General features: G+C 37.9%; 1 protein-coding gene across 2 annotated transcripts; it reads left to right on the forward strand.

Moving 5' to 3' along the window:
* The first annotated feature begins 28 nt into the window (after positions 1-28).
* Positions 29-21,720, forward strand: NGLY1 (N-glycanase 1). 2 transcript variants are annotated; one of them, XM_042888975.1, is made up of 12 exons: positions 29-206; positions 439-553; positions 2,684-2,926; positions 6,726-6,885; positions 9,924-10,164; positions 10,899-11,020; positions 11,426-11,571; positions 11,793-11,903; positions 14,794-14,958; positions 16,224-16,412; positions 18,514-18,691; positions 19,186-21,720. In XM_042888975.1, exons 1-12 carry the CDS (start codon positions 79-81, stop codon positions 19,359-19,361), a joined length of 1,974 nt encoding a protein of 657 aa, XP_042744909.1. In that variant the 5' UTR covers positions 29-78; the 3' UTR covers positions 19,362-21,720. The 2 variants fall into 2 exon arrangements, with proteins under 2 accessions (XP_042744909.1, XP_042744910.1); XM_042888976.1 differs by having other exon boundaries at positions 9,942-10,164.
* The last annotated feature ends 6,003 nt before the right edge of the window (positions 21,721-27,723 follow it).

A 27,723-nucleotide genomic window follows, 5' to 3' on the forward strand; every position in this document is an offset into this window, starting at 1 on the left:
CGTGACCGCGCAGGCGCACTGCGGCGCTCGCCTAGCGCAGAGCGGGGCTGGAGGCACAGGTCGTTGGTAGCCGGCGCGATGGCGGGCTCTGCGGGTCTCTCCCTGCCGTCGAGCTCCCCTGCCGTCAGAGAGCTGTGCAAGAACGCGCGGGACACCTTCCTGGAGGCCTCTCGGCTGCTCCTCACCTACGCGGACAACATCTTGCGGTGAGCGGCGTCCCGTCCGCTCCCCCCCGCCCCTCTAGGCACCCTGCCGCGGCCGGGGCCGTGACTGATGTCCAAATTCTGGATGGGTGTCATATGCCGCCTATGTGGCGTGGATGAAACCAAACACTTGAAAAAGCGTCTTGCAAACAGCCGGTGCCGCGTAGTGTAGGTCCCCTGCTTCTCAGTGTTTTCTTTAATTTGCAAACTTAATTAAAACTTTCGATTTCTTCAGAAATCCTTATGAAGAAAAATACAGATCAATTCGGAATGGAAATCCAGCGTTTTCCACGAGGCTGTTACCTGTCAGGGGAGCAGTTGAGTGTTTATTTGAAATGGGATTTCAAGAGGTGAGTATAATCATTTCTGGAGCCTTCATCACTTTGCAAACTAAGATTTAAAATTACTCTCTTCTTTCCCAGCACAGTAGATGTTAAGCCAGGGTTTGTTTTGTTTGTTTATTATCCACTTTTCTTTGCAAATGTCAGCCAACAGAGAACTTAGGTGTGGCTGCTCCAGAAATCTAAGCTCCAGAAATCTAAGCAAATCTAATCTTTAATAAGGTTGGTTTCCTGTCTCAGTGGCAGAATATCCTACTTGTTGTTGTAGTGGCAATCAGTACATCTATGCTGGCACAATGAGAATGATGGGGACAGAAGCGGAAGCCCCCAGGTTTATTCAAAGCCCACTGTTAAATGGATAACAAACTGTATCCTCAGGCTTTAGTTTCCATATTGTATAAAAAAAAAAAAAAACACTAAGAAAATCATTCTGTTTTCTGCTGCTTGTTCCCACCACCAGTATGGCTTATATTGTCCTGTAGTAAGTTATATAAGATAGCTGATCTTGTTGAAAACTGTTTCATTATTTTGGGGGGATTGGTTTTTAGCCAGTTCACAGTGCAGCTGCACAAGTACTAGCGTTGTGACAGCTGTGAAAAGGGCAGCAGGTTATTGAAGCAGTGAGACAGTGGGACTTACGTAGTTAAATAATTATGAAACTGCTTCTTAACATTATCTCAAGTGAATATTGATTCTGTTGCAGTCATAAACATGTATTTCAAAGATTGCTTTGCATGCTGAAATGGTCTCTGTCTTAATATATTTTAACTTCAAAGCTTCTTGAGCTAGAATCAACCTTCGTATTTACAGCAGTGCTGGGGTGAAAGAAATAATTTTTGCTTAATGGTGCAAAGATCTTGCTCTAGCTTTGCTTTATTTTGTGCGTTTCATGCTGCAATTGTATGTGGGTACATACGTTATTATGTAGGTCTGGTTGTCATGAGATACTTTCTTCTGTTCTGGTGAAGTCCATTATTTATCCTAATTTTAGGAAATAAATAAATGCACGTGGAAAGAAATGGTGACTTCAGAGGAAGAAGTGATCTGTAGGTTTATTTGCAGGCTGATGCATGGGAGATTACTTTGAAACAACGTGTTTTAGCCAAGACCTAGTCAAGCAGGGAGGGAAGCACTCAAGCAGTAATAGCTTAGTCATTTTCAGGCCTATTGTAAAATGCTACTTCCTCTTCTGTCAGATCTTTAAGAGACTCAGTCTTCTGATTATAGTTCCAGCTGAGGCTGGAGTTCACAAACGTTTCCCCAACTATAGTAGGCACAATTGTTCTTTCTTTTGTCTGCCTGGTGAGCTAACCTAATTTGAAAACAAACAACAAAACCAAACAAACAAACAAGGACTTCTGGATTCCATTTAGTTTTGTGGTGATTCTATGTGCAAAAGTAAAGCACTGCATCTGCATGATGGGTGCCTAAGGTAACAGGGCAGGTAAAAACATTACTTGGTTTAATAAATAGAAGTGCTGTAGCCTTAGAAACTGAAACTTTTAAATTATGAATGTTTCAGGGTATTCATGTTTTTAGTAACATATTAGTACACATAAGTGTACTGCTACTGATTCCATCCTAATTACTATTATTTTTTTAATTGTAGTCAGCAGTAATCATGTTGCAATCAAAGATAGGAACTCACCACTCCAGCTGGGTACAGGTCTAAATAAGAAAAACATTTCCCATCTGAAAACTTAAATATGAGTATAGAAGATAACTACAGGGCTTATTCTCCAAATGCTGGCTATCCTCTTGTGTTGCATGGTATTTCACTGATGTACTGTGAGAACTGAGTGTTTTGTTTTCTTTTTTGTTTCTGTTGCTGCTGCTTGCTCTGCCAAACTGCTTTTGTTGTCTATGTGTTAGTTTGCAAAATAAGTTGCTTACGAAAGTTATTGTAACAAAGTGTTATTGTGACTGCTTTTCCTCTAGGCTGACCATAGGTACTTGATTTTATAGCTTCTGCTTTGAAAAACACAAGTTTCTGCTGTGAGGAACCCAATCTGAAGGTGAAGTCCTGTGAAGTCTTAGTGGGCTAACTTCTAGTAAATGATATAGCTGTTAGTCACTGTCCTGTGTCTATTTCTGGCTTAGACCTGTGTTAACTGCTGTATTAATTTGCCCAAATTTCAGGGAGAAACTCACATGGTTTTCCCAAAGGAGGCATCGATTGAGCAACTACGTAAAATCAGAGATCTAATTGCTGTAGAGAGGAGTAGCAGACTGAATGAGTCGAATCAAGTCCACAGATCAGGATCCTCTGAAACTGTAGCCAGCGCTCAGACAATTGCACATCAGCCTTCGAGACCTGTTGGCTCTGTTCCTGCCCCTGAACATCAGCAGCCAGAAACATCACTTCTGCAGTCTCTCAAAATGGTAATCACTACCTGAATACTTTAGAGAAGCACTAATCTGAATATAAAGTTTGAAGGAGTCAACTGTTGGAACAGATTGCTCAGGTTGTGTAATCTCCAAACGTGAATTTTTGTGACCTGACTGGATAAAGCCTTGAGCAAGTTGGTCTGACCTGATAGCTAGCCTTGCTTTGAGAAGGAAGTTAGACTAGTGGTTGGCTGGTTGTTTTTTTTAGATCTTCATCTTTTAGATAAAGCATGCCATAAGTAGAACATTAGCAAGAGATTTTGTTGAAGATGTCTATAGATGTGTTTTATTGATCAGGTCATCATGAAAAGTAGCTGATTTGTATTGGAAAGTGAAACACGGGGGAGCAAAGAAGCAGAGGTTAAAACTGGTATTTGTCTGAGAGCCAACAAAAGAACTGACATGTATGTTGTCTCCATTTTAACTGGCACTATTTCCTTTGGAGTGTCTGATATGATGCTGTATAATCAATGGATATCAAGATGTTACAGTCACAAAATAAACAAGAGAGTTAGGTGAAATGGACTACGATAACAAGAGAGAATAAATAGAAGGCTTACCCTTATGCTGAGCTCACCACAAAACACCAGAAGAGGGGATCTCCAGACAAGATCCTTCCCCTCTGGTAGCCAGCTCTTAAATAGGTCTAGGAGGGCTGGAGCCTGGCTCCACCCCTTCCGGCAGCACAGGAGAATTGCCTTCACCTGTGCTCCTCTGGCTGACTCATGGCTCACCTCAGGTGATCAATCAGAGGTTCAGGCTGTGACTCAGCAGTTCCCATACAGATGCTATGTTTTGGTTCTAGGAGAAAAATGATGTGCAGTCAACATTGATAGTTCCTGCTAAGCAGTGTTGTACAGAGCCAAGGCCATTCCAGTTTCTCAGCTCATAGTAACAATGGACTGGGAAGGTACAAAATCAGGCTTAAACTGGCCAAAGGGATGTTCTGTGCCATGTGACATAATGAAGAAGGAGAGTTTTGAAGGGAGTGAGGGTTCATCTTGCTATCCCCTACATCTGACGGGGCTAGCTGAGCATCAGTTGGTGGTGAACAATTACTTGTGCATCACCTGTTATATATGCATATATATATATATATATACACACACATTTGTCATAATTATTATTATTATCCTGTTATCTTTTTCTCTATCTTAGTGAATGGTTTTAGCTCAACCCACAAGTTGTGCTTTGTTTTTTTTTCCCGTTTCAATTCCCACCCCCATCCTCCTGGGAAGGGAGGGCTGTGTGATTCTCAGCCACCTGCTGAGTTAAACTACAACATACATTTATCACCGTTGACATCTCAGTTCACGTACTGTGACCTGTATTTGTAGACTGTAAGGGTGAGGTGGTAATTTAGCAAGGCAAATAAATTTTATTTTTAGTTAGGCTGAGATGAAGTTCTCTGGTGATAAAGAAGCAGAGCCCTCCTTTCAGCTGATGTTACCTTGGCCTGGCAAGAGAAGACTCTTAAGACCTCATATTACTTTAGAAAATGAAGCAGTTATACTGTTTGATAGAATGTTGAAGGGTGCTTTATTTTAACTCTGAAGCTTTCTCCCTTAGAACCATTATCTTTGGTCTTAAATAAGTTGGTGCAAGATGAATTCTTCCAAAAGCTTTCTTCTTAAGCATCCTTCAGCAGAATTTGTTTATTTTAAATGAAATTATTTGTATGTTGTTGGATGCTGAACTGTGACGTGCTGTTTCTTACCTATTGTCAACAGTTTACGGGCTGGTTCGGCCCAGTTCCGTGACGAGCGGGGCGGAGGGATCCGCAGATCTGCGCCTCCGGAAAAAAAGGAAACAGGGGACCCCAAAATAATTAAAAACAGCAGCACCGATCTGAGGAGAAACAAACTAATTTACTAAGTATATTATCGGAATGCAAGATAACACACTATAATACAATATAATCAGAATTGAAGCTAATAAATATAATGAGAGAGAGAGAATGTCCAAAAGGTGGATAGGCCTCACCACAACGCTGAGGTGAGATGCGCAGTCCAGTTGAGCAGCAGGGAGACGGGAGCAGCGCCCACGACGAAGGGCAGGCGAGAAAAAAAGATCAGGCGACCTTGCCAGGAGTTAAACCTCCTCTCCCTGACCGCAAGGTCCCCTGGGGAATGTAGTTCTTCTTCTCTTCAGGGCAGGGACCCAGGACTTGAGCACTGACAGTTAAAGTCCCAGTGCCCAACATGATGTTATGATGTGGAATACCGAAAGCCAAAAATCACAAAACCATGACACCTATCCAAAGATTTGGGTCAGGGAAATGATGCCACATGGGTTCGAGTAAGCAGATAGAATGATTGGATGTATTTTACTTTCAGTGTTTCACTTCTGCTTATTGTGTTTAACTGAGTTATTCCCTTCTGTAGTGGTAGTTGGAAGTGGTTATGAAACTTCCGGAGAGGCTTGCTGTAGTCAGTGCATTTTTCTAGTTTTCTTGTGATTCAGCATGAGTGGTGGGACCAAAACTTACTACAGTTTAGAGACAATTATTGCAATGGTTGTACTCCATTAGAAATCATAGAATCACAAGGTTGGAAATGACCTACAAGATCATCTAGTCCAACTGTCTCCTCATCACCGTTGCCACCACAAGCACTAAACCACATCACGCAGCACATCGTCCAGACACCTCTTGAACACTGCCAGGGACGGCGACTCCACCACCTCTCTGGGCAGCCATTCCAGTGCCTGACCACTCTCTGAGAGAAATAGGTCTTCCTTATGTCTAAGATCTGTGTCTTTGCTGATTATTTTTTTTCAAGAACTTACAATCAATCTGAACCTATTGAATTTTGGTCTATATAATGTTAATTGGAATGAAGTCTGCAAGATACTTTCTGGCTTTGCCATTTTGTGTGCACAGGAAGAGGTGTTTTGTTTTTTCAGTGAGCTGTTGTATTATTGTACACAATGTTGTCTGATATCAGAGAGATTTAGGATGGTCTTTTTAGTGAAAACACTTTTATTTCTTATGTGTTGCACCTGTGATTCATGGGAGTCTTGCTATATTGTATTGTATCTCAAGAAATAATGGAATTTTTGATGAAGCCAAGAAGCTAGTTAATAAGGTTAATAAGACTAAAGACTGAAGCATGATCTATTGTTAGAGAATGGGAAAGGCTGAATAACTTGGGTCAGTTCAGCCTGGAGAAAAGAAAATGGGTGGGAGGAGGGGGAGTGGGGGTCTGATTAATGTTTATAAATATCTACAGGGAGATTGGAGGCAAATGGATCAGGCTCTTCTCAGTGGTGTATGGTGAAAGGACGAGAAGCAGTGGCCTAAAACTTGAACATAGGAAGTTCCATATGAGCAGGTGGAGTAACTCATTTACAGCGAGGGTGACAGCTCTGGAACAAGCTGCCCAGAGAGGTTGTGGAGTCTCCTTCTGTGGAGATGCTCAAGACCCATCTGGACCCCTGCCTGTGTGATCTATTGAAGGCAACCTGCTTTAGCAAGTGGTTGGAGTCAGTGATCTCTTGAGGTCCCTTCCAACACCTGTAACTCTATGGTTCTGTGATTTTTATACTTTAAATATAAGGCTTGGAAAGCAGGGGGGGAGAAGGATGGGTTAAAGAAACTTCAAAAGTTCGTAAGCAGAGTTGTCTTTTAAAAATTCTTCTTTGTCCTGACTCTAAGGATAAAAGTACTAAGGATAAAAATAATGCAACCGTGACTATAGGACTGTGACTGATTTGAGCTAGATGGAGGAGCTTGGTTCTCCTGGTTAAAGATGGAGGTTTATAAGCCATTTTGTAACTGAAAATCCTTTTGCAGGCTGCAGATATGTTGACAACACTTCAAAGCAAATGTGAGCATCTTATATTAGCATATGAGAATACTTCTCTTCAGCGGAAAGCACTAGCTTTGATTCCCCTCCAGCAATTGAAAGAGAAGGCTCAGAAAAAGCTAGCACAAGCTGCAAGACTGGAGAAAGGTAATGTTGCAATGTATATAGAAGCAGAAATATTCTTTCAAACATCTACCATTCTTCAGGTGTGGGTATTGGTCATATATACGCAGATTCCAAATGCTGTTTCTGTGTTAAAATTGCTCTCTTACTGATTACCAATTTTCAAGTTTTCTATTCTTTTCATATTTTTTACTATTTAATTTACTACTGATTTTTATTTTTCAGATTTTTTTATTCATCCGTTACTATTTTCATGTGGAAATGTTGAAGTCTTAATTTCTGAATTAGCAGCTAGCTATGAGTATCTAGAGTGAAATAACTACAAAAGGGAAGCAAGCTATTTATATTTATAGTCATCACTTTGAAATGTCAGAGTTCTGCTTTTCTGTCAGTACTAAATTCCAAATTCAGAAGAATTCCAAAATACTGTTTCTCTGTTTAAAATCATATTATTGGTGAGATCTTGCTTTTGGCTTTCCCAAAACACAATCCATTATGAGAAGAAACACCATTCTTGCAAATGCTAAAATGAATGATTGTTCAAATGCCATTCTCTTTGACCAAAAGTGATGCATGAGCATAAATATTTGTAGCCTCAGTAGCTAGCATTTATGAAGAAAACAAATCTTAATTTCTTTTGAAGGTGCAAGTGTTTGCCAGTTGAAAATAAGCCATTTTAACTAAAGTTTAAATTTGTTTCATTAATATAGTGAAATTTTATTTGTACAAGATTATATATATTCTTAATGGGCTTTCAAGACCATGTTTTGATTTTAAAAAATCTTTTTCACTGTGAATCTTTGATAGAGGACTTTAGAGAAATTCTAGCTTGATGGGAATGCAAACCAAATGGGATCGCAAACCAAAGATAAGCTCTTCTCATCATTTCTCGGGATGGTTTTGTCTGATACAGCCACACTAATCTGTAATACCTTTGTCATAAGTGAACCTTTCTTGGTTTTTGTTTTTGTTTTTTTTTTGTAACAGAATTCTGGGAAGCAGTAAACTACATAGGTAATTAAAAAGCATTTTCAGTCAGCACTGTAGTAAAATACAGTGATGAAGAAACTTATTTAAATAGTTTTTATTTATTACTTATTTAAAAAAACCAAATGTTCATATTAGACCCTGTTTCAATTCTGTTGTATACACTATTTTGAAAGCAAGGAAGAAAGGACGGTGGTATTTTCAGATGCTTCTTCCCTAGACATCAAGCTGCTCTATTCAAAATGATTTGCAGAACTTCATTTAGATAAAAATAAAGGGGAAAGGAATGGAACTCCACTGTTCTGGAGTTATAAATCTTGAAGCCATTTTTAAGAGCTTTAGAGACATTCTCCTTTGGAAGTGTACTGCATATGAGATTCATGGCTGTCACTTTCAGCTTCTTCAGTTTATGTGTATTGCTGGGTTAAGGCTGTTACCTGCGGGAATGACTGTGTGGTGGTAGGTGGCATTTGCTTTTAGGACTTCTTTTAGCAGACATCTTAGGATTTTGCCCTTAAAGACTGTGTTAGGAAGGTTATTGTCATTTGAGCAGAAGTATGAATTTCTGACTATTTCACTTTATCTCTTTCCATTAGAAGGATTGATTGTGCAGTTGAAATTAGCTGGCCGTCACAGACAGCTGTTTTCTGTTCAAGTACATCTTATTTGTCATTCTTTCATGCAGTGTTTTTATGAAGAACCTATTTACAAGCAGAAGAATATTGATATAATAGTGGTTGTATTTTCATAGGTCGATTCTGGCTTACACGTTGCAGTCCATGAAAAGAGCATGTAGCCTGTGCTCAAAATCTTCTGCTCTTAGAAGGAAGTTTGAGCACATAAGCCTACATTTTGAAAGCAGTGATGCAGTAAAATTGTCATTGTTACTTAATTAAAGTCAGTCTGAAGTCTCTGTTTTTTTGGTTTTGATTAGCAGATGATCTTCTCTTGGCAATGTGTGTTTAATGAAGTTAGGAGTCCATAGTACTCTGCAGCAGGCAGAGTACTTCAGAGGAAGATATGAGTTGAATTTAGATAAAATATACATCTCATCTATTCCTTCTTCACTATCCTGAAAAAGAAGAGTGCACAATTTGGTGCAATTTCCTTTAAACAGTGTTTTTCTTAAATGCTTTTTGTCTTCATGAGTGCAATCTGTCAGCACTGTGTCTATAAGCAAACTGTAGTACAGAAAGTAAACACATATTAGTAGCTATGATTGTAGTGTGGTTACCTAGATGGTGGAGTTAATAGGAAGACTTGCTTTAATGTTTATGATTCTGAGGAGGAAGAGGATGTACTTTGGACATTAGAGCAGGATATACCTTTAAAGACTATATAGAATTCAAAAAAATGGATCTCTTCTTTTAGAAGGCTGGATTTTATAACTTCAGGTAGAGTGGGATTATTTCCAAATGGCAGAATAGCAACAGTGTGTGAGAAGACACCTGTTGTGAGCACAGGACAAAGAATCAGAAGAGTCTGATGTGGGAGAATCAGAGTAGAAAAATAGAGACGTTCAGTGTCATTTTGAGTAAGCTGACAAAACTCTTTCTTGATGAGGTTATAAACAAGCTTATCTTTACTTACCATGCATGCATACTTTGTAATTGACTTTCTGCAAACAGCTTATATTACATCTGGCTGGCTATACTGCTACTGGTATCTGTTTATTTGAGATCAAAAGCAATTGTTATTCCTAGTTCAATAGCAAAGAACAGAAAGAGAATACTTAGGAGAAGAAGAAAAGTTAGTATAGTATCTCTTCCGTAGCCCTAGAGGAACATGAGAGGCATGAGGAAGTTCACTTGGCTTCACTGTATGTCTAACTTGTTCTTCTGAGAATTTCCTAATTCTCACTCTAGACGCAGTGTCTGGGAGTGCAGATTTTTGCTCCTGTAATACAGTTTGCCATTATTCAGTCTTCACTTAGATTTTCTCTCTGGAGTGTTTAAGCAACATATGAACCTTTTTTTTTAATGAGACTTCTAAAATGTAATAAAGGTCCAAGAAATGGTGATCTAGGTAGATACTGTAAAATTAAGCTAAACTCTTGTTTTACTATTTGATCTCAGCTTGTGTAAATTCTACAGGTGAACATGTGAATGAAGAGGACTTCCTGTTGTTGGAGCTCCTGAACTGGTTTAAGAATGACTTCTTTCGTTGGGTAGATAATCTGCCTTGCAGCAGGTGTGGTGGCCAGACTGAAATTAAAAGAGACTACCTGTCACCAACTGATGATGATCTGAAGTGGAATGCTGATAGAGTGGAAAATCATTACTGCAGCCAGTGTCAGTTCTGTAATAGATTCCCAAGGTGAGCATTCAAAGATCTGTTTTGCTTTTCTTCATTTCTTTTGTGAAACAGCTTTGCACTTATGCATTTTATGAACAAGTGGTAAGTTGCTGGATCAAACATTAGAGAAGCTTTTATAAGTAGCGTGATCAGATGGTTGATGAAACAGTGACATCTCTTTTACAATTTTTTAAGGAAGATATATTGCTTTCATTTACATGGTTTTGCTCTGAATGTATGCCTGATATTTTTTTCTGTTATTTTGATAAAGTTCAGTTTCTAAATAAAGTATGTTAATATTGGCATACTATTACTTTTTTATTATTATTTTTTTCAGTATTTCAAGAAATGCTGTTTCACTCCTTTAGTGATTTCCCAGATAAGATAAAGCAGATCTTCTGCTGACTTTGTAGTGGGAGAGCAAATATCCTATTTTTAGATACTTTTGCAAACAATCAAAAGGACCACCATACAAGAGTCATATTTTTAAGCTGAAGTCTGAGTTAATCTAGAGAACTAAAAAATCAGATTAATTTCAGTATTGTTATGAACAGGTGATAGACTCATCAGAGTCAAAGTGAAAGTAGCATTCTGCTCATACTTGTTCTGTGCAATGCAGCAATCATTTCCATTATATTCTGTGAACTGAATGGCACTAAAATCTGTTTAAATCATTTTAAGGGCAATCATGATGTAAATATTTTGAAAGATGAAATGTTTTCCATTATTCTGCATTTTTTTTTTCTCTCCACTAGGTATAATAATCCAGAGAAACTTCTGGAAACCAGATGTGGACGCTGTGGCGAATGGGCTAACTGTTTTACACTGTGTTGCAGAGCTATGGGGTTTGAAGCTAGATATGTCAGGGATTGGACAGGTAACAGTGCAAGAGAACATACTATTTCAATACAAGTACATGCAAAATGAGACAAAATGTTATGGTTCTAAGTTTGTGTTAGTCCATCAGGCAGCATGTAAAGTTAGGTAGTTTAGCTAAAGAAGGAATATAAATTGTTTCCCTTCTTGTCTGAGTGAAATATAGTTGTGTAACTAAGGAGAGATGTCTGAGTTCAGAGTGTTAGTATTTTGTTGAATCAAAGGGAACATGATCCTAAGGTAGAAAGAAAATGCTCTGCTAACTTGTCTCAATATAGATTAACAGAAATATATTGTCTTACCTGTTCGTTTTATTTCATAAGTAAGGAAAAGTTTCATTATTCTGGGACATTAGAGAGGATCTATTCCTGTAATTCACTGCCTACTTTTGGCCTATGTTATATAGATCATGTATGGACTGAAGTATATTCTGCATCTCAGAAAAGATGGCTTCACTGTGATCCCTGTGAAGATGTCTGCGATAAACCTCTCCTCTATGAAATTGGTTGGGGAAAGAAGCTTTCCTACATAATTGCATTCTCCAAAGATGAGGTAGGAATGGTGATTTAAAGAAACGAAAAAAGTCCTGTTTCCTCCCCCACAAAAAACCCAACGCATTGCCCTGGGGCAAGTGTGTGAAATATTCCATCTTAATGTGATTTCCAGAATTATGAGATCTAAAAAAGTACTTTGAATAGTTAGATCAAGTTATCTCTTTAAATCAAGAAATATGGGAGTTTTGATTGCTCTATTTTCTTCATCTTGTGTTTGAGGTTGTTGATGTCACATGGAGATACAGCTGTAAGCATCAAGAAGTACTCACTAGAAGGACAGCACTCAGTGAAGCTAAACTTCGTGAAACAATTAACGCAATCAATAGAAAGGTATGTAGCTTAAATAGACCACTGCAAGTGAAGTGTCTGTTTTCAGAATGTAACATCCTGGAACAAAGGAATGCTTTGTACCTGTTAGGAATGTCCTTGCTTTATGGAAAATAAAATGTCATCAGCTGTTTCATTTGTGTCTCTCACTTCCTTCCTGGGCTAATTCCTTTGCATCAAAATGTTAGTTCCTATGGTAAAGTAAAGCTGATGGCTCAGTAAACACCCCTTTTCTAGAGGCCAGCTGGCTTGGAGGTTACAGTCAAATTTTGTTAAAAGTGTGAAGAATTAAGAAATGATTTCAAAGCCCAGCTTCAAAACTTTTATCAGTAATGAAAAATCAGTCTCATGCAGAGTGAAGTACTGAGAAGAGTGACCATGGATTAACAAAATTTAGGGAAGTAAGGATCAGAAATTCAGATTGAAGAATGGATACACTTCAAAGGGTTGCAGGATTTGGTGGAGTCCTCTGATCATGAAACCCTCATAGCTATAAAACCAATCTGTAGGGGCCTTTCTTCATATAATGTGGTTACATCGATCACTCAACTGCCTCTTCTCCACCAGTTGAGGAGAACCTTGGAAGCAGGGTGCTATTCCAAGTGTTAGAGGCTGTCACTGATGCAGAAGTTCTAAGGAGAAAAAAAAAAAAAAAAGCAGTATTGTTGGAATGAGGAAATTCTGTACGAATGTCTCATGGGCTGGTTTTACTGGCCTCCTCCTTATCTTGTTGATGTCACTCTTAAGATCGCACTCTGTTTCACTTCCAGAAGTCTAGAGCACTCCAGTAAAAGATGTGTGTTGGCATATCCAACAGATATTCTATGTACGTTGGTCTTGTGGTCTGATTATTCTATCCATGTTTTTATGGATGCAGTTCATGAGCTGATGCGAGCATTTTTTGACCAAGAAATAGCGGGTGCTCCTGTTGTGTTTCAGATAAAATTTTCATTAAAAATTTATTACAAAGAATAAATACAGATATGCTTCCCAAAAACCCCTGGATTTCTCCTATCTTTTACCACATGTCGAAGATCTCGGACCTTTTTTGCTATGCCACATGCTTTTCCTACTGCTGCCTGGTATTGTTAGAGCTTTCTCATTGGTCTAATAAAACACCTTTGTCAATCATTTTTAATGATCTCTTATTTTGATGAATAAATTGCCCTCTCTTTCTCCAAGCTAAATGATACTCACACTGTGCCTCCCACTTGCTTTCTTTTCCTCAGTAGCTTTTCAGGATAAAAGAAACAAAAGCAGGAAGCTTGAGCCATGATAATGAATAATGGAGTTCTTGGAATCCATTTCAGTACACAAATGTACTGCCAACAGTGTCATTTGTAGGAAACTTAGTTACAGATTTTCCCAGTTCTATGCAGCGTTCATCTCTGCTGAGTCTAAGCATTATGCATATCAGTGCTGTTAGCAGCTATATGCAAAAGCCTGTTGGGAGGTGTGGGAGGAAGGAGTGGTGACAACAATTAGCACACTTTAGTACTCCTTGCTTTGTAGAGACTCCTGAAATTCTTGTGTCATATGTGGCCTGCCTTTGGAAAAAAGCAGTGTTCTTTGTCAACAATTTCCAGAAACTGTTAGGACAGCTGTAAAGCAGCAGCAGCCAATTCTTACTGTGGTATCACCAGTATCAGTGGTGGTAACCCCTGGCACTGGGCTTCCCTCAAAGTAACTGAAGGAAAATAGCAGAGTGGAATTAATAACTTAGGGTAAGCAATATCAGACTTCCTCTTGAGCTGGAGTGAGCTCTGTAGTACTCCATGTGGATGCCCACATACCTGGGCTAGTGGCAGGTTCAGGAAGATGTAGTATTTCACAAAGGATTGCTGGAGTCACTGCTCATCATTCAGTGGTTATATTAGAATTGCTGATTGGCAGCTGGCAACTAGCATTGTTTCTTATAATTTCTCTATGTCTGCTTTTTATTTCTTCATCCAGTTCTACATTGAAATTACATTCTCATAAGGGCCTATCAATTTTTTTCTGATTCCTCAAATTTCAAGGTTCAGGACTGCTTTTTGGGATGACTGGAATAGTTGTAGACCAGAAGTTTCAGGCCTTAATGGGCTCAGTGTGCATGCCTTGTATGATCACTTAAGTGGAAAATACATGTGTCACGTACTCAGTTTTGAACTTAACTTTCCCTTCCTGTGTAGGTGTACCCATAGTTAAGGCTTCACCTATCACCTCTGTATGTTTGACATGAAAGCTGTGGCAGCTGAAACCTTGCCTCTTAATGATTTTTGTGTGTGTGTGTGTATGAGTGTTATCAATGTGGTTAAAGACTGTTATAAAATTATTTTCATCTAAGTTTTGCTTAATTTACCTGGAAAAGGATTTCTTTTTTTTAAATCAGTTTTCTGATACCTGCAAAAATAGGAATGTATTAGTTTATTTAGGATGGAATCAGTCACTGTGAATTAATTCTTTCAAAGACCAGCTGAATCTTTTGTTTGGATTTAATTGCAAAAGCAAGACTGCTGCCAACCAAATCATTCCACCTTAGGGAAGAAAAGTTTGAACCAATAATTATGCTTGCTTTCTCTCTAAGGTACAGAATAGCTATGAACGACTCTGACATATGCTAAGTATTTCATCATCCAAGCAAATATAAACATAGCACAAGCCTTATTCTAAAATAAATCCACATAGTTAGGGCATGGAAGTTTACAGAAAAAGTACTAAACACCGTTGTCAAATAACCGTACAGTTATAACTGGTTTATGAACTGGTTATAACTGGCACATGTGGATTGAGATGAATGTTTCAATCAATCTGAATTTTAAGTGTTGGCCTGTTTTTTCTAATTCTTTTTTTCCTGCTGGTGTCACTCTTGGGCTGTATTAAATATACGTTTCTTTCTTATATGTATTTTCAGAAACAACAATCTTTGTCAGAAAGCAGAAAAAAAGAGCTCTTGGAAAGAACCATTGTGGAACTTGCTGAGTTCATTTCTCCTAAAACACCTAAACCCGGAGAATTTGGTGGAAGGACATCAGGTTCAATGGCTTGGAGAATAGCCAGAGGTGAAACTGGTTCAGAGGTATTTAATTTTTCCACTGGTGGCCGTCCTAAAGGTAGCTAATTAGAAGTTCTGTGATTGTGGTCTGCAGAGGAATAGCGCTTCGTGAGTCAGTGGTAGGTGAACTAAAGATTACGTTCAAACAGTGAAACTTGGAAAAACATTAGGGGCAAGTTTGGTTGAATTCAGTAGTGGTACACTAGAAAGTTGAGGGTTGGTGGCTGTGCATTGATTCAAAAAGTATTTGGGAATAACTGAGTCATGCCAAAGTATTACGTTTTGTACTTAAAATAAACAAAATAAAATTAATTAAAATAAATATTTAATTTTGGTTAGTTATGATGCAGTGAACTAGGAAGTTGTAGGGCAGGTAGAAGCTTTTGGGAAAACTTTAAAAAGTATGTGGTTATATAGTTAGATACTGTTGGTTAAAGACTAATAGCAGGTTTTGACCAATTAGTTTTATTAACAAAAATATGTGGAAACAGATAAGATTGTGAGAATAGAACAACCTTTCAAATAACAAGCCTGAACAGTTTTCTTGTCAATCTTTTTGACTGTTTCAGTTATCTTGAATTCTTTTATTGTAAGAGTTTTCCATAACCTCAGCTATATTTAGTTTGAGCTAGTGTGGAAAGGAGTGACTTACCCCATCACTTTATATCTGGAACAACTGTCAGTCCTGGAGTGGTTAGGTGAAATTAACATGTTTCCTAACATTAAGTTTGAGGAACTATGTTTATTTCAGTTTAGAAGATATAATTTTTATTTTGCTGAAATTTGTAAGAACAGTGGAGAATCTTTAAAAAATACTGTGAAGTTGTGGAGTTTGTAAGTTAGCTTTTTTGAAATTGATTTGTAAGCTACCATGTACAAGCACCTGTATATGATAGTCACAGACTCTACATTTGATATTCTGGATAACCATTTACTTGTTGATTGTACAAAAAATAGAAATATACTCAATATTTTTTCTGTTCTTAACATTACTCTTTTTTCTTTAAATTTGCAGATTATGTTATTTGTTTAATAATTTACTTGCAAAATTAATAATATGAAAATTTTCAAAATGGAATTATGGCTCCTATCTGGAAAAGTGACAAGTCTGTTCTAGGAAAGTAGCTCAGAAGTCTTTGTTTTACATAAATGCAATGTGATTTTTTGGGGGCTTTTTTCAGTTGATATAAAAACTGAGAAGGGAAAGTGTGGTACATTGATTAAAAACAACGCCATCTGACTTGAAATATTTTGGGAAATTAATGTGCTTGTCTTTATGCCTTTTTCAGGAGAGGAAAGAAGTGATTTTTATTCCCTCTGAAAAAGAGAAGGCTTCTAAACTTTTCCACCTCATCTACAATGTTGTAGAAGATTGTTATACACGGATTTCCAATAATAATGAAAAAATAACTGGCTGGGGAACGGGCGTTTGGAGGGCAGAGTCTATTTGGAGAAAGGTTGAAACAGATTGGAAAATGGTAAGGATTTATTAACAGTGTTAAATCTACTGTGAAAGTATGACAACGCCAGTAAAGTAGAAAATCCTTGCTTCTGTTTGGCATCAAAGCCTCTCTTGGTGTCTACACAATTTAGCTGATGTTCATAAATATTACTGGAAAGTTTCAGGTAAGATTGCCGGATGATTTAAGACATTACAAATAAATTTAGCTTGCCTTTCAGAAAGTTAGAATCTTTGCTAGAGCACCAAATCTTAAAAACTTGTTTCCTTCTTACGCTTCTGGGCAAACATGTGATACCGCTTTATTGAAAAGCAGTACTTCTCTCCAAAAAAAATCCCACATTTTTTGGCTTTGGGAAATAGCTTTATAATGTGTATCATGTCTCTTTGATGCACAGCCAAAGGAAGAAGTTGTCATCCTAAACATTATGGTTGCAGTAAGACAAAAACCTTATCAGCCAGATTATTGCATGCCCTGCCCAGACTCTTTTCCATCTGTCAGGACACTAAGCAGCAGAAGAATCATATGCTCTTACTCGAGGAAGAAAAGAGTTGATGCCTGTAGAATAGGAAGGGGTCACTTGCTAGCAAGCTTTTCCAGCAACAGCTACTAATGGTGCAACTGAATATTTCTGTCAACTACTGTAAGATGTTATTGTTCTGTTGCCTCTCTCATCTTACTGGTCTAAAGGGTCTCTGGCCAAATGTGCGTCTACCTTAAGGAATAGTTAGCTTTTTCAGTAATGAAAAATGGAGCAAGAGCGTAATTCTCTTCTAACATTTTCTGTACTAGATCTATACATAACACCTGGGGCAATCCCAGGTATTTGTACAAAATGGGAGAAGAACCCCTTGAGAGCAACCCTGCAGAGAAGGACTTAGTGGACAAGGTGGACAAGAAGCTGGACATGAGCCAGCAGTGCGCTTGCAGCCTGGAAGGCCAACTGTGTTCTGAGCTGCATCAAAAGAGGAGAGGGGACAGCAGGGAGAGGGAGGTGATTGTCCCCCTCTACTCAGCTCTTGTGAGGCCCCATCTGGGGGACTGTGTACAGGTCTGGGGCCCCCAGCACAAGAGGGACATGGAACTCTTGGAGCAGGTCCAGAGGAGGACTGTTAAGATGATCAGAGGGCTGCAGCACCTCTCCTGGGAGGAAAGGTTGAGGGAACTGGGCTTGTTTAGCTTGGAGAAGGCTTCAGGGAGACCTCATTGTGGCCTTCCAATACTTGAAGGGAACATATAAACAGGAGGGGGCACAGCTGTTTATGAGGGTGGATAGTGATAGGACAAAGGAGAATGGTTTTAAACTGAGCCAGGGGAGGTTTAGGTTAGATACTGGGAGGAAGTTTTTCACACAGAGGGTGGTGATGCATTCAAACAGGTTGCCCAAGGAGGTTGTGGATGCCCCATCCTTGGAAGCCTTCAGGGCCAGGCTGGATGTGGATCTGGGCAGCCTGGTCTGGTGGTTGGCGACTCTGTACATAGCAGGGGGGTTGAAACTAGGTGATCACTGTGGTCGTTTTCAACCCAGGCCATTCTATGAGTCTATGAACTCGCAACCCTTTTGGGGGGTTCATTGTAACTCTTCAGTGAATGTTGATGTGTGAGCTTGACTGTGCAACCATGTGATGTTCAGAGCAGCTCTGGGACAAATGCAGATTTTTAACAGCCCGATTAGTGTTAGTGTAGGATGCATTTATGGCTGGTGTGTATGATTTGCCTTAATCAAGTCATGTGAAGTCCTGGGAAAAGTGCTGTGTGGCAAGGAGCCACATCTGCAGAATCCAGAATACTGAGCAACAAAAATGAAACTGAGTATGTGGACCTATGGTTTTATATAAAAGCCAAAAGTCTGCTTTTTTTAATATAGTGAGCTTTAATGAGTATGTTGAAATAGATTAGTGTTCCTGGTGAAGGGCTATGAATCACGTACAGTTGCCTAACTGTTGAATAGACTTAATGATTTAGAAAGAAATAGTATAAAAAACTGTAATGTGAACAGTTTTAAAGCTTTATAAAGGATGAAAGTATACTCTTAAGATTTAATAACCTTGTTACAGGGATTAATTAAATGTGTGTTGGTTGTCTCAGTTTTTGATGCGACTGTCTTATTTTTATTTAGGTTTATCTAGCCAGAAAAGAGGGGTCGTCCTCTGCTTCCATCAGCTGGAAGTTTGAGTGCAAATCAGTTGGTCTAAAAATAGATAACATTTCAATTAAGACAAGCAGTCAGACATTTCATAGTGGAAGAATCAAGTGGAGACTTTACTCTCCCACAGCAGAAGTTATTCTGGTAGGAGGTAAGTGTGAAATTACATCATGCAGCAAAAGTGTAATTGCAAATGCATAGTTTATATGGAGAGACCACTGGGCAAATATTAAAAATGAAGTATAAACATACGTTGACATTTCTAATTCAGTCTTTCTTAACAAGGTCAAAAAAATACTGTATTTAATCAAAACTGGCAGAGAAAAAGGAACCAAAGCAAGTTTTAATAATCTAAATACTACTTGCAGCATAGTGGGGTTAGCAAAAACACAGTGAATAAAAGCTGTGTGTTTTACAGGGAGGAATTGATGTTTGTATGAATGGTGGCATCAATCTTGACTAGATCCTCTGAGTATGAAAAATAAACTAAAATTCTGCAGCTGTCTCTTTTCTGCTGCTGATAAATTGATTTGTACAGTTTTGACTCAGATTCTTAAACACTCATGACACGTTACCCTTTTAATGTGTCAGCACTGTGTGCTGTTTGGAGCGGACTCTTACTTGTTTATCTTTTTCTTCCAATAGATGAAAATCTCTCCTCCTACTCAGATTTTTGTGGTGCAACAGAAGTTACACTGGAAGCAACTCTAAGTGGAGGGGATGGTAAAGCTGCGTGGCAACACACACAGCTGTTCAGAAACAACTTAGCAGGATGTGGAGAAAATTGCTTGGAGATGATTATAAAACTTGCTGACTTCTGAGAACCTGAAGTCAAGGAATCCAATGAAATTCTCTTTAAGATGTCATACTGTGGAAACAACACGAAGTCTTGGTTGGCAGTTCCTGACTATCCTGCAGACAGCTTATTCCTATTTCAGTCCTTCCATTTTGCCAAATGGAAACTGCATGGGTACTGAATAGGTAACCATCACAATGAAAGCTTTCTTTGCTTTGAAACTCAAAAATTAAGGATTGAACCATTAAATTAATGCTCTTTTCTTAAACTCTAAAGACAAGAAAGCATTTCTTAGAAACCAAAATGTGATCATAGGAGCACAGAGCAGTTTTAATTTGGAATTTTGTGGTTGGCTTACTGGTTATTGGGGTTTTTGTTTTGTTTTTTTAATCTACTTCTTGCAAAGACAATGTGAATTCCATTCTTTGATTACAACAAATGCATTGTGATGATTTTAAAATATTTTAAAAACTAATAGAAGACAAATATTTTCAAGGATAAATCTGATTTTGTGTGATAATTAGCTGAAATTAAGAGAAATATGAAAGCAATCTTAAAATGATCTTGTTATGCATTTAAGTATTAAACTTACGTTTAATTATTATCTAAGTTTAATACTTAGAAATTTTTGAAGGTATGATAGTAGACTAATTTTGAAAGAAATGTTCATTATGTACCTAAGATTTTGTCCTGGCTTGTGATGTGAAATTGAGACTTAAAAATGAATATCAGATTTTTTTCTATGAAAAAGATTATTCGTTATACATACTCTTTTACAATATAAATTCAAATCTATGCACCTTTAAAAAATTTATGTAGTGTGTAGGTGTTGAAATCAATTTTTAAACTATTGTCTTGAGGTGCTTTGAATACCGTTCCCAAATTTGGTGTAAAAGTGCATACAATTTTCTGTTACTGTATACAATGTTTAAGTTTCTTTGCATTGGGTACAATAAAACCACCACCCAGGAAATTTCAGATGTAGCAGTGCTGTGAATAAATTATGGAGTGAGTGTTCTGCTTAGATAGTCTTTATCAGAGAATTTAAAGAAGGCTATGGCTGGAACACATGAGAGTAATTCTATTATAAGATTATAATACAAAGTTTGAGCTACAGTTTTAGTTTAAAATAAATGAAAATTAAGGATGATATCCCTAAGGTCAGTGTGATTTTAAAGCTTTTTTTCTTTCTTTTGCTCTTCTTCCTTTTCGTTTTTAAATCTGACTCTTCCAACCACTGTATTGACTTGAAACTGTTCTTGAAAGTTATTTGTGTTGGAACAAATCAAGCATCTATTAGGCTGTTTGGGTACTATTAAAAAAACTGCACGTGCATAGTGAACATAGGCACTGAAGTTAAGCCAAAGACATCTTAAAATAGTAGATTACAGCAGCTCAGGAGTGACAGAATGATTCGTAGTAGATGATATGCTTTTCCTTGGAAAACAAATTGGCAGTTAATGAGGGAATAAAGAGGGAGTCTCACTCCCTTAGCAGAACGACTGAGAGACAGACAGGTAGCTGTATGGAAGGATGTTGGTCTGTACCTGACTAATGCCAAGTGAATTTGGCCATTTCCATTCAAAACTCCTCCTGCTTTAGTTTTAGCTAAATGGTAGCTCAAAATTTGAGTGGGAATCAAACAAATAAGTACTACAGTTTAGTCTTAATGCAGTAATGGAAGAAAGTAATAAGAAAAAAACCCTCACCTTTTTGTTTCGTAACCGTGACAAGTTATTTCCTTTATTTTATTACTTAAAATAGAGGACTATCAGGAACTGTAAAGGAGTTTAACTGCATTTCATAATTTGAAAACAGAAGGCAGAATAATTTTAATAGTAGTAATTAAAGTTACTACTATTAAAAAAGTAAGTTTCTCACAGTTTTGGTTGGAACCTTTGGGGGAAGAGTAATAACTTCAGATAACTTATTAAAGTCATCCACTCAAGAAGGAGAGCAGGTAATGTTCATTATTAAACTATTTGAATGAATTAAAAAAAAAAAAAAGCTCCACTAATCTAGTTAAACAATAAGTATTTTCTGTACTTGTAAGATCACATGCAGTGAATAAAAGTGCTTATTCTAGGAATTAATTATTGAGTAGAAACCTGATTTGAAGTAGTAGAGACCTAATTTGAAGAAGAAAAAATTAAACCCCCTTAGATGACTTTTGAAGTACTCTCTTAGCAGTGAGCATTTTCAGTCTCTTCATGCGTGAGCTGTTTTAAAGGTGCGTATTTCTTCTTTCAATATTTATTTCACTGCAACAAGTGTGGATATTAAGTTAAGCTGGCAATGCTACGATTGTAATTGAGTTGTGGGTGATGTTGATCAGGGCACATGTAGCATTTGAACAATTGTGTTTTATTGTTCTGTTGTCTCTACAGTTGATCATATGGATGTTTATTTCTTCATATCCTGTTTGAAGTCTGAATGCTGTGTGCAGAATAGCAAACGCTAGTTGGCAGTGCAAGAAATTTTAGGATTAATTTTCTATATTCAAGGAACCTGCTGGGAGGGTGGAAAGAAAATATTTAAAACATTATGGAAGCCCCTTATAGGCAGTGCAGGGAAAAAGCATACAAAATCAAGTACACAATCTTGATTATAAATTATGTATTTGCACTAAGATGCAGGTAAAGGAAGTTATCTGATCTTGTGTGATGCCGCCTTTATTCATCAGTTTTCCACAGATTTTTAACATAATAGGGGTTATGTCTTATGTCTAAACCACACTGTGTGCAACATCAGGAAATGTAGAACACTAAAAATAAAGTATGTTTGTCTCCATAGCGCAGTGGAATGAAAACAGATGGTAGGCAGCACATATGGCTGCCAGCAGCTGGGAACACCCATTTACAGAGTTCTTACAGCTTAAAACAAAACAAAGAAACACCAAGGGGGGACAGAGTTTGTGCCCAGCAGATACCGGGATCTCTGTCCTCTTATCTGTGTCCACACGCTCTTTTACCTTCAGTTGCTTAAGCTAAAAATGAAAGTATGCTACCAGTTAAATTAGCGTGTATTCTTACTATTTGTCAAAATGTAGCATTTAGTAAATACAGATATTTATTTTAAATCTCATGTTCCCACTTTGGGTTTGAACATCTGGTTTGCTCCTATTATAAGCAGTTTGACTTAAGAAGTCTTACTAGTTTGGTACAGCTTCTTCTCTGAAGTTACTAGTTTCAAGAAGCAAGGAGCTACTGGAGCAAAGTTTTGAGATCTCCTGTCCTATAATATGGCACCTAGGAATGGTGAAGTAACAAGCCAAAGTCAAGCAGACTCAAGTATCTGTAATTTATGTTTATCGGTGTTGTGAAATATGTAAGAGTATAAATGTGACTTCCTGTCAGAATAAGAGGACCATTTTTGGTTTGTTTGTTTTCCTCTGTTTAGATTTTTATGTTGATTCCTGCACTTTGCCTTTTTTTTTACTTAAGTTCTGTAGTTAAGCTACTAGCTTATTTTATGGTTAGCCTACTTCAGATTCTGCAGTGCTGTCTTTTTTTTTCTACACATTTTCTATCTAATTTAAAATACATCTTAATTTGCTTTTAATTTATATAGAGGATTGCTACTGTATGATAAATATTCTGTGACAGAAATTAAGTTAGTTTATTCACTTTTATATTCTGCAAGGAAACGAAAGGGATAAAGATGCTCAAACTCAGCAAAAAAAAAAAAAAGCAATACTCATTAAAATTGATGATACCCATAAACCAACAAAAATGGCAGGGCTTAATAACATTTAATGAGGAAAAGTAATTTAATGGACTCCTCATAAGCTAGTGACCCTTTACACTGAGTTATTTTCCTATTTGTCCGTTTGTATTTAGGTTACTGAGAAAAGTGCTCAGAGTAGGGGACAGCATTACTGAGAAGCGGTAAAAGATTTAAGGTACATCCATTTTCTTAATTTTTATTATTACTCTAAGCTGTCAAAATCATTTTAAGATTAACGACAGACTCCTCCTGCTTAATGTAGATTAATTCCTTTCTTTATTCTGGAAAATGTTTCTTTTTGGGGGGGAAAGAAAGTATTTAGTGACCTATTGTAACAAACACCTTTAAGAGAACGCTATTTTTAATGAGTGTGAGATTTCAGTGTGACTGAGTGCTGGCACAGATGGGAACGACTAGGTCTAATCACTGCACAGCCAATGACTGTCTGAATATCTTACAAAAGGAGGAATATATATATATTATATATAGGGTGATGACACACTGGAACAAGTTGCCCAAGGAGGCTGTGGAAGCCACATTCCTGGAAGCATTCAAGGGCAGGCTGGATGTGGCTCTGGGCAGCCTGGTCTGGCGGTTGGCAGCCCTGCGCATAGCAGAGAGGTTGAAACCTCTCTGATCATTGCGGTTCTTTTCAACCCAGGCCATTCTATGATTCTTACTAAGTGTAATATTTCAAAGCATGTTCTGTTAATTTGTTCCTTTTACTGCACAATTCTGTGTGCTATTTCATATCTTTAGAATTTTGGTAGTGTATGTTTCCTGTCTTTGAAGCACCAGGGGATCATACTTTCCCTCCCAGACAATCAGCTAACAGCTTAATTGTCACAATCAGGAGGAAGTAGCGGACTTATTTTAGATGCACACTTCAGATAACAACATATAGACTCCCTTGTATAGCAGTTATAAGGAAAGCAGCAAATGTAAGAAAATAAAGGCATCCAAGAACAATGTTTAAGCAAGATCTTAGTAAGGTAGGTGGAAAAGTTGATAACAGGCTCTTAGAGCTGATGGAAAGAGCAGGAACGTACAGAATGGAAAGAGGTTACAGCCTCTTCCTTCTATTACCCTTGTGAAGGTAATGGAACAGAATATGTATGTCCATGCTTGCACTGTAGCAGCTTTTGCTTTTCTCCAAAGCATCAGTGAAATACATGATACATTCAAAATGAAGTTCAACACTGGCCAAAAGATGTAAAATTTTATTGGCCAAAAGGAAAATGCCCCTTGACGGACTGCATTAAGAATTCTGAAGGTATTCTGTTTTCTGGTAGTAAGAAACATGTCAGAAAACTGTTTCTGATTCAGGTGGCTTTTTTGTTCTGTTAAAGTAAGGAGCTCCTGGCAAAGTATGCTTATGGCTTCAGTTAGCAAAGATGGTTTCAAAGGAAACAGGCAGAAGGAATATTGTAAAATAACAAACTGGAATTCCACAAAAACTCTGCAGTGGCTATAGCAGTACAAACAGGGAGTGTTGGGGGCTGTGATTTAAGTTTCATGTCTGAGGACAGAAAAATGTAAGATCAAGTTAATGCTGAGAAACGAATGCCAAATTTGTATTATTTGATGTTTGCTTATCAAGCAAAGTCAATTGTTTCAATTTTTATAAATCAAATCATTCTAGAAAGAATTAAAATGGAGCCTTCTGAATGTAAATTAATTAATTTTTTGCTCAATTGTCAGAACTAAGCATGAACTTCCTTCATAAGAAGTTGTCTCAGTCCCTGACAATATTGCTACTGATACCAGTGATTTCTTAAAGTCAGTATTTGAGGTAGTTTTCTTTTTTTTAGGGGGGAGGAGGGAAAGGGGAGAGGCCAAGAATTTTCTATTTTACTACAAATCCTTTTTTTTTTTTTTTTTTTTTAAAACAAGGATAAAAACCTGGAGTTTGCATTCAGTGAAAAGGGCACTGCAATTTTATTTGGTTCTACACCAACTAGCTATGTTCTGCAACTTTATAGTTTTGTCACTAGAATTTTAGTCACCAGTAATTCAGATATGTACATTAGTTTATTGCTGAAAATGGATTATTGGATGATAAAATGATATGAAGAAATGGGCGTTCATTCAGTCCAAATATATAAACTTCAGAAGAGACAGGAAGATCTGCATGCATTTCTGGCTCATGCAGTCAGCATTCATGATAGGAAACAGACGCTGAAGAGATACGAGCACTTGCCAGATGACATGTGCTTTTTTAAAACTTGGTATCTTATTGCATTTATTTCACATACTGTACTCATTACCAATCTTGTGAGGAAATTCAGCCCTTGGTCAATATTCAGTGAAAAAGACAGAGCATGGAGGGAATGTGTACTAATGAAACAGTGATGCAAAGATTGGGTAAGAAAAGAAAAATCTATTTTTAAAGAGCAGAATTACTGATGGATGACAAAGTCAGTGGAAGTCAGCTAGAACCTTTGTACACCAAGAGTTGAACATCAATTCCATAACTAGAGAACATTTTACTTAAAAGGCTGTATGGAAGAGGCACTCCAGTAACACATTGTTACTTGTCAAGCAGGAGTCACCACTAACAGTACTGATGGATGGATTTTGTATTTCATGCATATTAGAAAGAACATTAGAAAAACAGCTCTGTGAAGCAGGAGTCATTACATCAGTAGTAGGATGAACTTACTCTACCCTGTACTCATCTTTTGGACTATCTTAATCTTAGCCAAATACTTCTGTTAGCCCTTCTGCAGTTTCAGATGTTCCTTGATCAATGTGTGATATCAGTTACCTCCCACGTCATCCCTTCCTGTTTTCTTCACTATTAAAAATCCTTCTAAATTTCCCTTCTAAATCAGTGGGTTTCATCCTTGAAAGCAGCTTCTTCAACAGAGTTCAAGGCAACTTTCAGTGAGTCACAAGGTAAGGTATAGGATGTTCAGATGCCAGCACTGTGTTCTATCTTTCTCTTGTTTCCCCTGTGTATCACAGGCTGATACCCCAGCCCCATAATGCATCCGTGCATTCTTCAGCTCAGTAGAGCTGCTGTTTATTCTCTAATGGGCAGTGAGAGAAAGTAAGCCATGAGGATAAGAATAACGCAGTCTGCTGAGTGAGTTTCCTTCAATGTCTCCCTCTGAATTTGCTGACCTTTGTGGCTGGAGACTGTCCAGCTTTTTGTCTGCAGCATTTCTGTACCCAAAGAATATTCACAACAGAACAACTGAATCCTCAGCTAGTATCATTCCAGTATCACCCTCAGTAACTGCTCTTCACTCTCTTATTCTCCCATGTTCCTAGTATTGTTGCTGTTACCAGCAGGTCGACTAACATCAGAAATCTGAAAGGTAAGGGAGGGTGTAAGGGGTCCACAAGGCAGGGGAAGGAGAAGCAGCTGTCCTTCTAAGGGAAGGATGTTAGTATCAACAAGGTAAGGACCTTATGTTTTAGCATGTTATGTATTTAATTCAAAATGGCAGTGAGGTTCCCAACAGAATAAAACAGCAGACTGTATGGGGAATATTCTTCTGGGCATCTCATAGAAAAATTAAAAGAAGGACAGCTGTAGAAATTGCAAAAGAAAACTAAGGAACCAAATGAAGGATTAAATGTTGTTTACATGCTATGCTACAGATTTCTGTTGTAAGGATATTAATGTTGTTAAACTTCCAACAATGTTGTTAAACTTTGTAGGGTGATACAAGCACATAAGGAATTAGGAAGAGTATTTTTTTGCTTTCCTTTTGAAGGACTAACTACTGCTTTTTTATAATCTGCAAAGAGTTGCATGAGGGAAAATGTAAAGCACAGCATCCAACATATTAACATGCTAATTTGGAGGGAATGTGAAAAGTAGTTTCACTTGCTTGCATCTTCATGTTACTCTCTTACAGAACCTGTTAAGCAAGGCCTGGCCCAGGCACAGTTAGCAATCCTGAGGGGAAACATACCTTACCAATTGCGTGGCAGCCCCTTATGAACAACGTGGGACTAGCATAGATCAAGGGCAGGATGACAGATACTGCAATCGTCCTGTTTGTGAAATGCAGCATTTAATAAGAAATCATAAAGTAGCAGGGAAGATTTCAACATTAAACAGAAGTTGAAGAGAGGCTCGGGAGTGCTGTGTTTTGCATGTGTGCTCAGTGGGAGTGTTTATCCTAATGGGAGGTTTGGGAGCGCTGCGTGCTGTGCCATGCCGTACAGCCATTTGGCTTTGTGGCTGGAAGCAGCCGTGCTGGTTTGGTGAAGCAACTGAGAGCTAAATATGTGCCTTGCATTCTGTTTGATTGTTGTAGCTTGTGCTGCGTTCTCACGGGGTGGTTAACACGCCTTCCTCTATTGCTTGTAACTGTACTGTCTGTGGTGCTCCGAGAGCTGATGCTGTAACTGCTACACTGTGCTTCACCATTTTATATATATATATAAATCATTTCAGGAAACAGCTGTTCTGACTAGAAATATGAAAAAAATGTTTTATGTTCTACTTTGAGCATTTAATATCACCAAGAACAATACCTCTAAATAATCTCTCAAACTTGAGCTGCTCTGTGGCTTCAAGTGATTTCACTGTCCTTTTCCTTATGTTAGTGCAGTCCTCCAGCATTGTTGCTTACATCCTAGAGAATTTGGTTCAGAGCATTTTGAGAGGAGTGATCGGAAACAAACAAAAAGCAACAAAAACA

Source organism: Lagopus leucura, unplaced genomic scaffold (assembly GCF_019238085.1).
Source record: "Lagopus leucura isolate 7727_CA_CO unplaced genomic scaffold, USGS_WTPT01 Super-Scaffold_100157, whole genome shotgun sequence".
In the NCBI taxonomy this organism is placed as follows: domain Eukaryota; kingdom Metazoa; phylum Chordata; class Aves; order Galliformes; family Phasianidae; genus Lagopus; species Lagopus leucura.

Excerpts from the sequence above, each read along its gene's own strand:
- NGLY1 (XM_042888975.1), top strand. The coding sequence starts at position 79 with ATGGCGGGCTCTGCGGGTCTCTCCCTGCCGTCGAGCTCCCCTGCCGTC. Across the intron at positions 554-2,683 it reads TTGAAATGGGATTTCAAGAG|GGAGAAACTCACATGGTTTT; the intron begins GTGAGTATAATC and ends CCCAAATTTCAG. Across the intron at positions 11,904-14,793 it reads TTAACGCAATCAATAGAAAG|AAACAACAATCTTTGTCAGA; the intron begins GTATGTAGCTTA and ends ATGTATTTTCAG.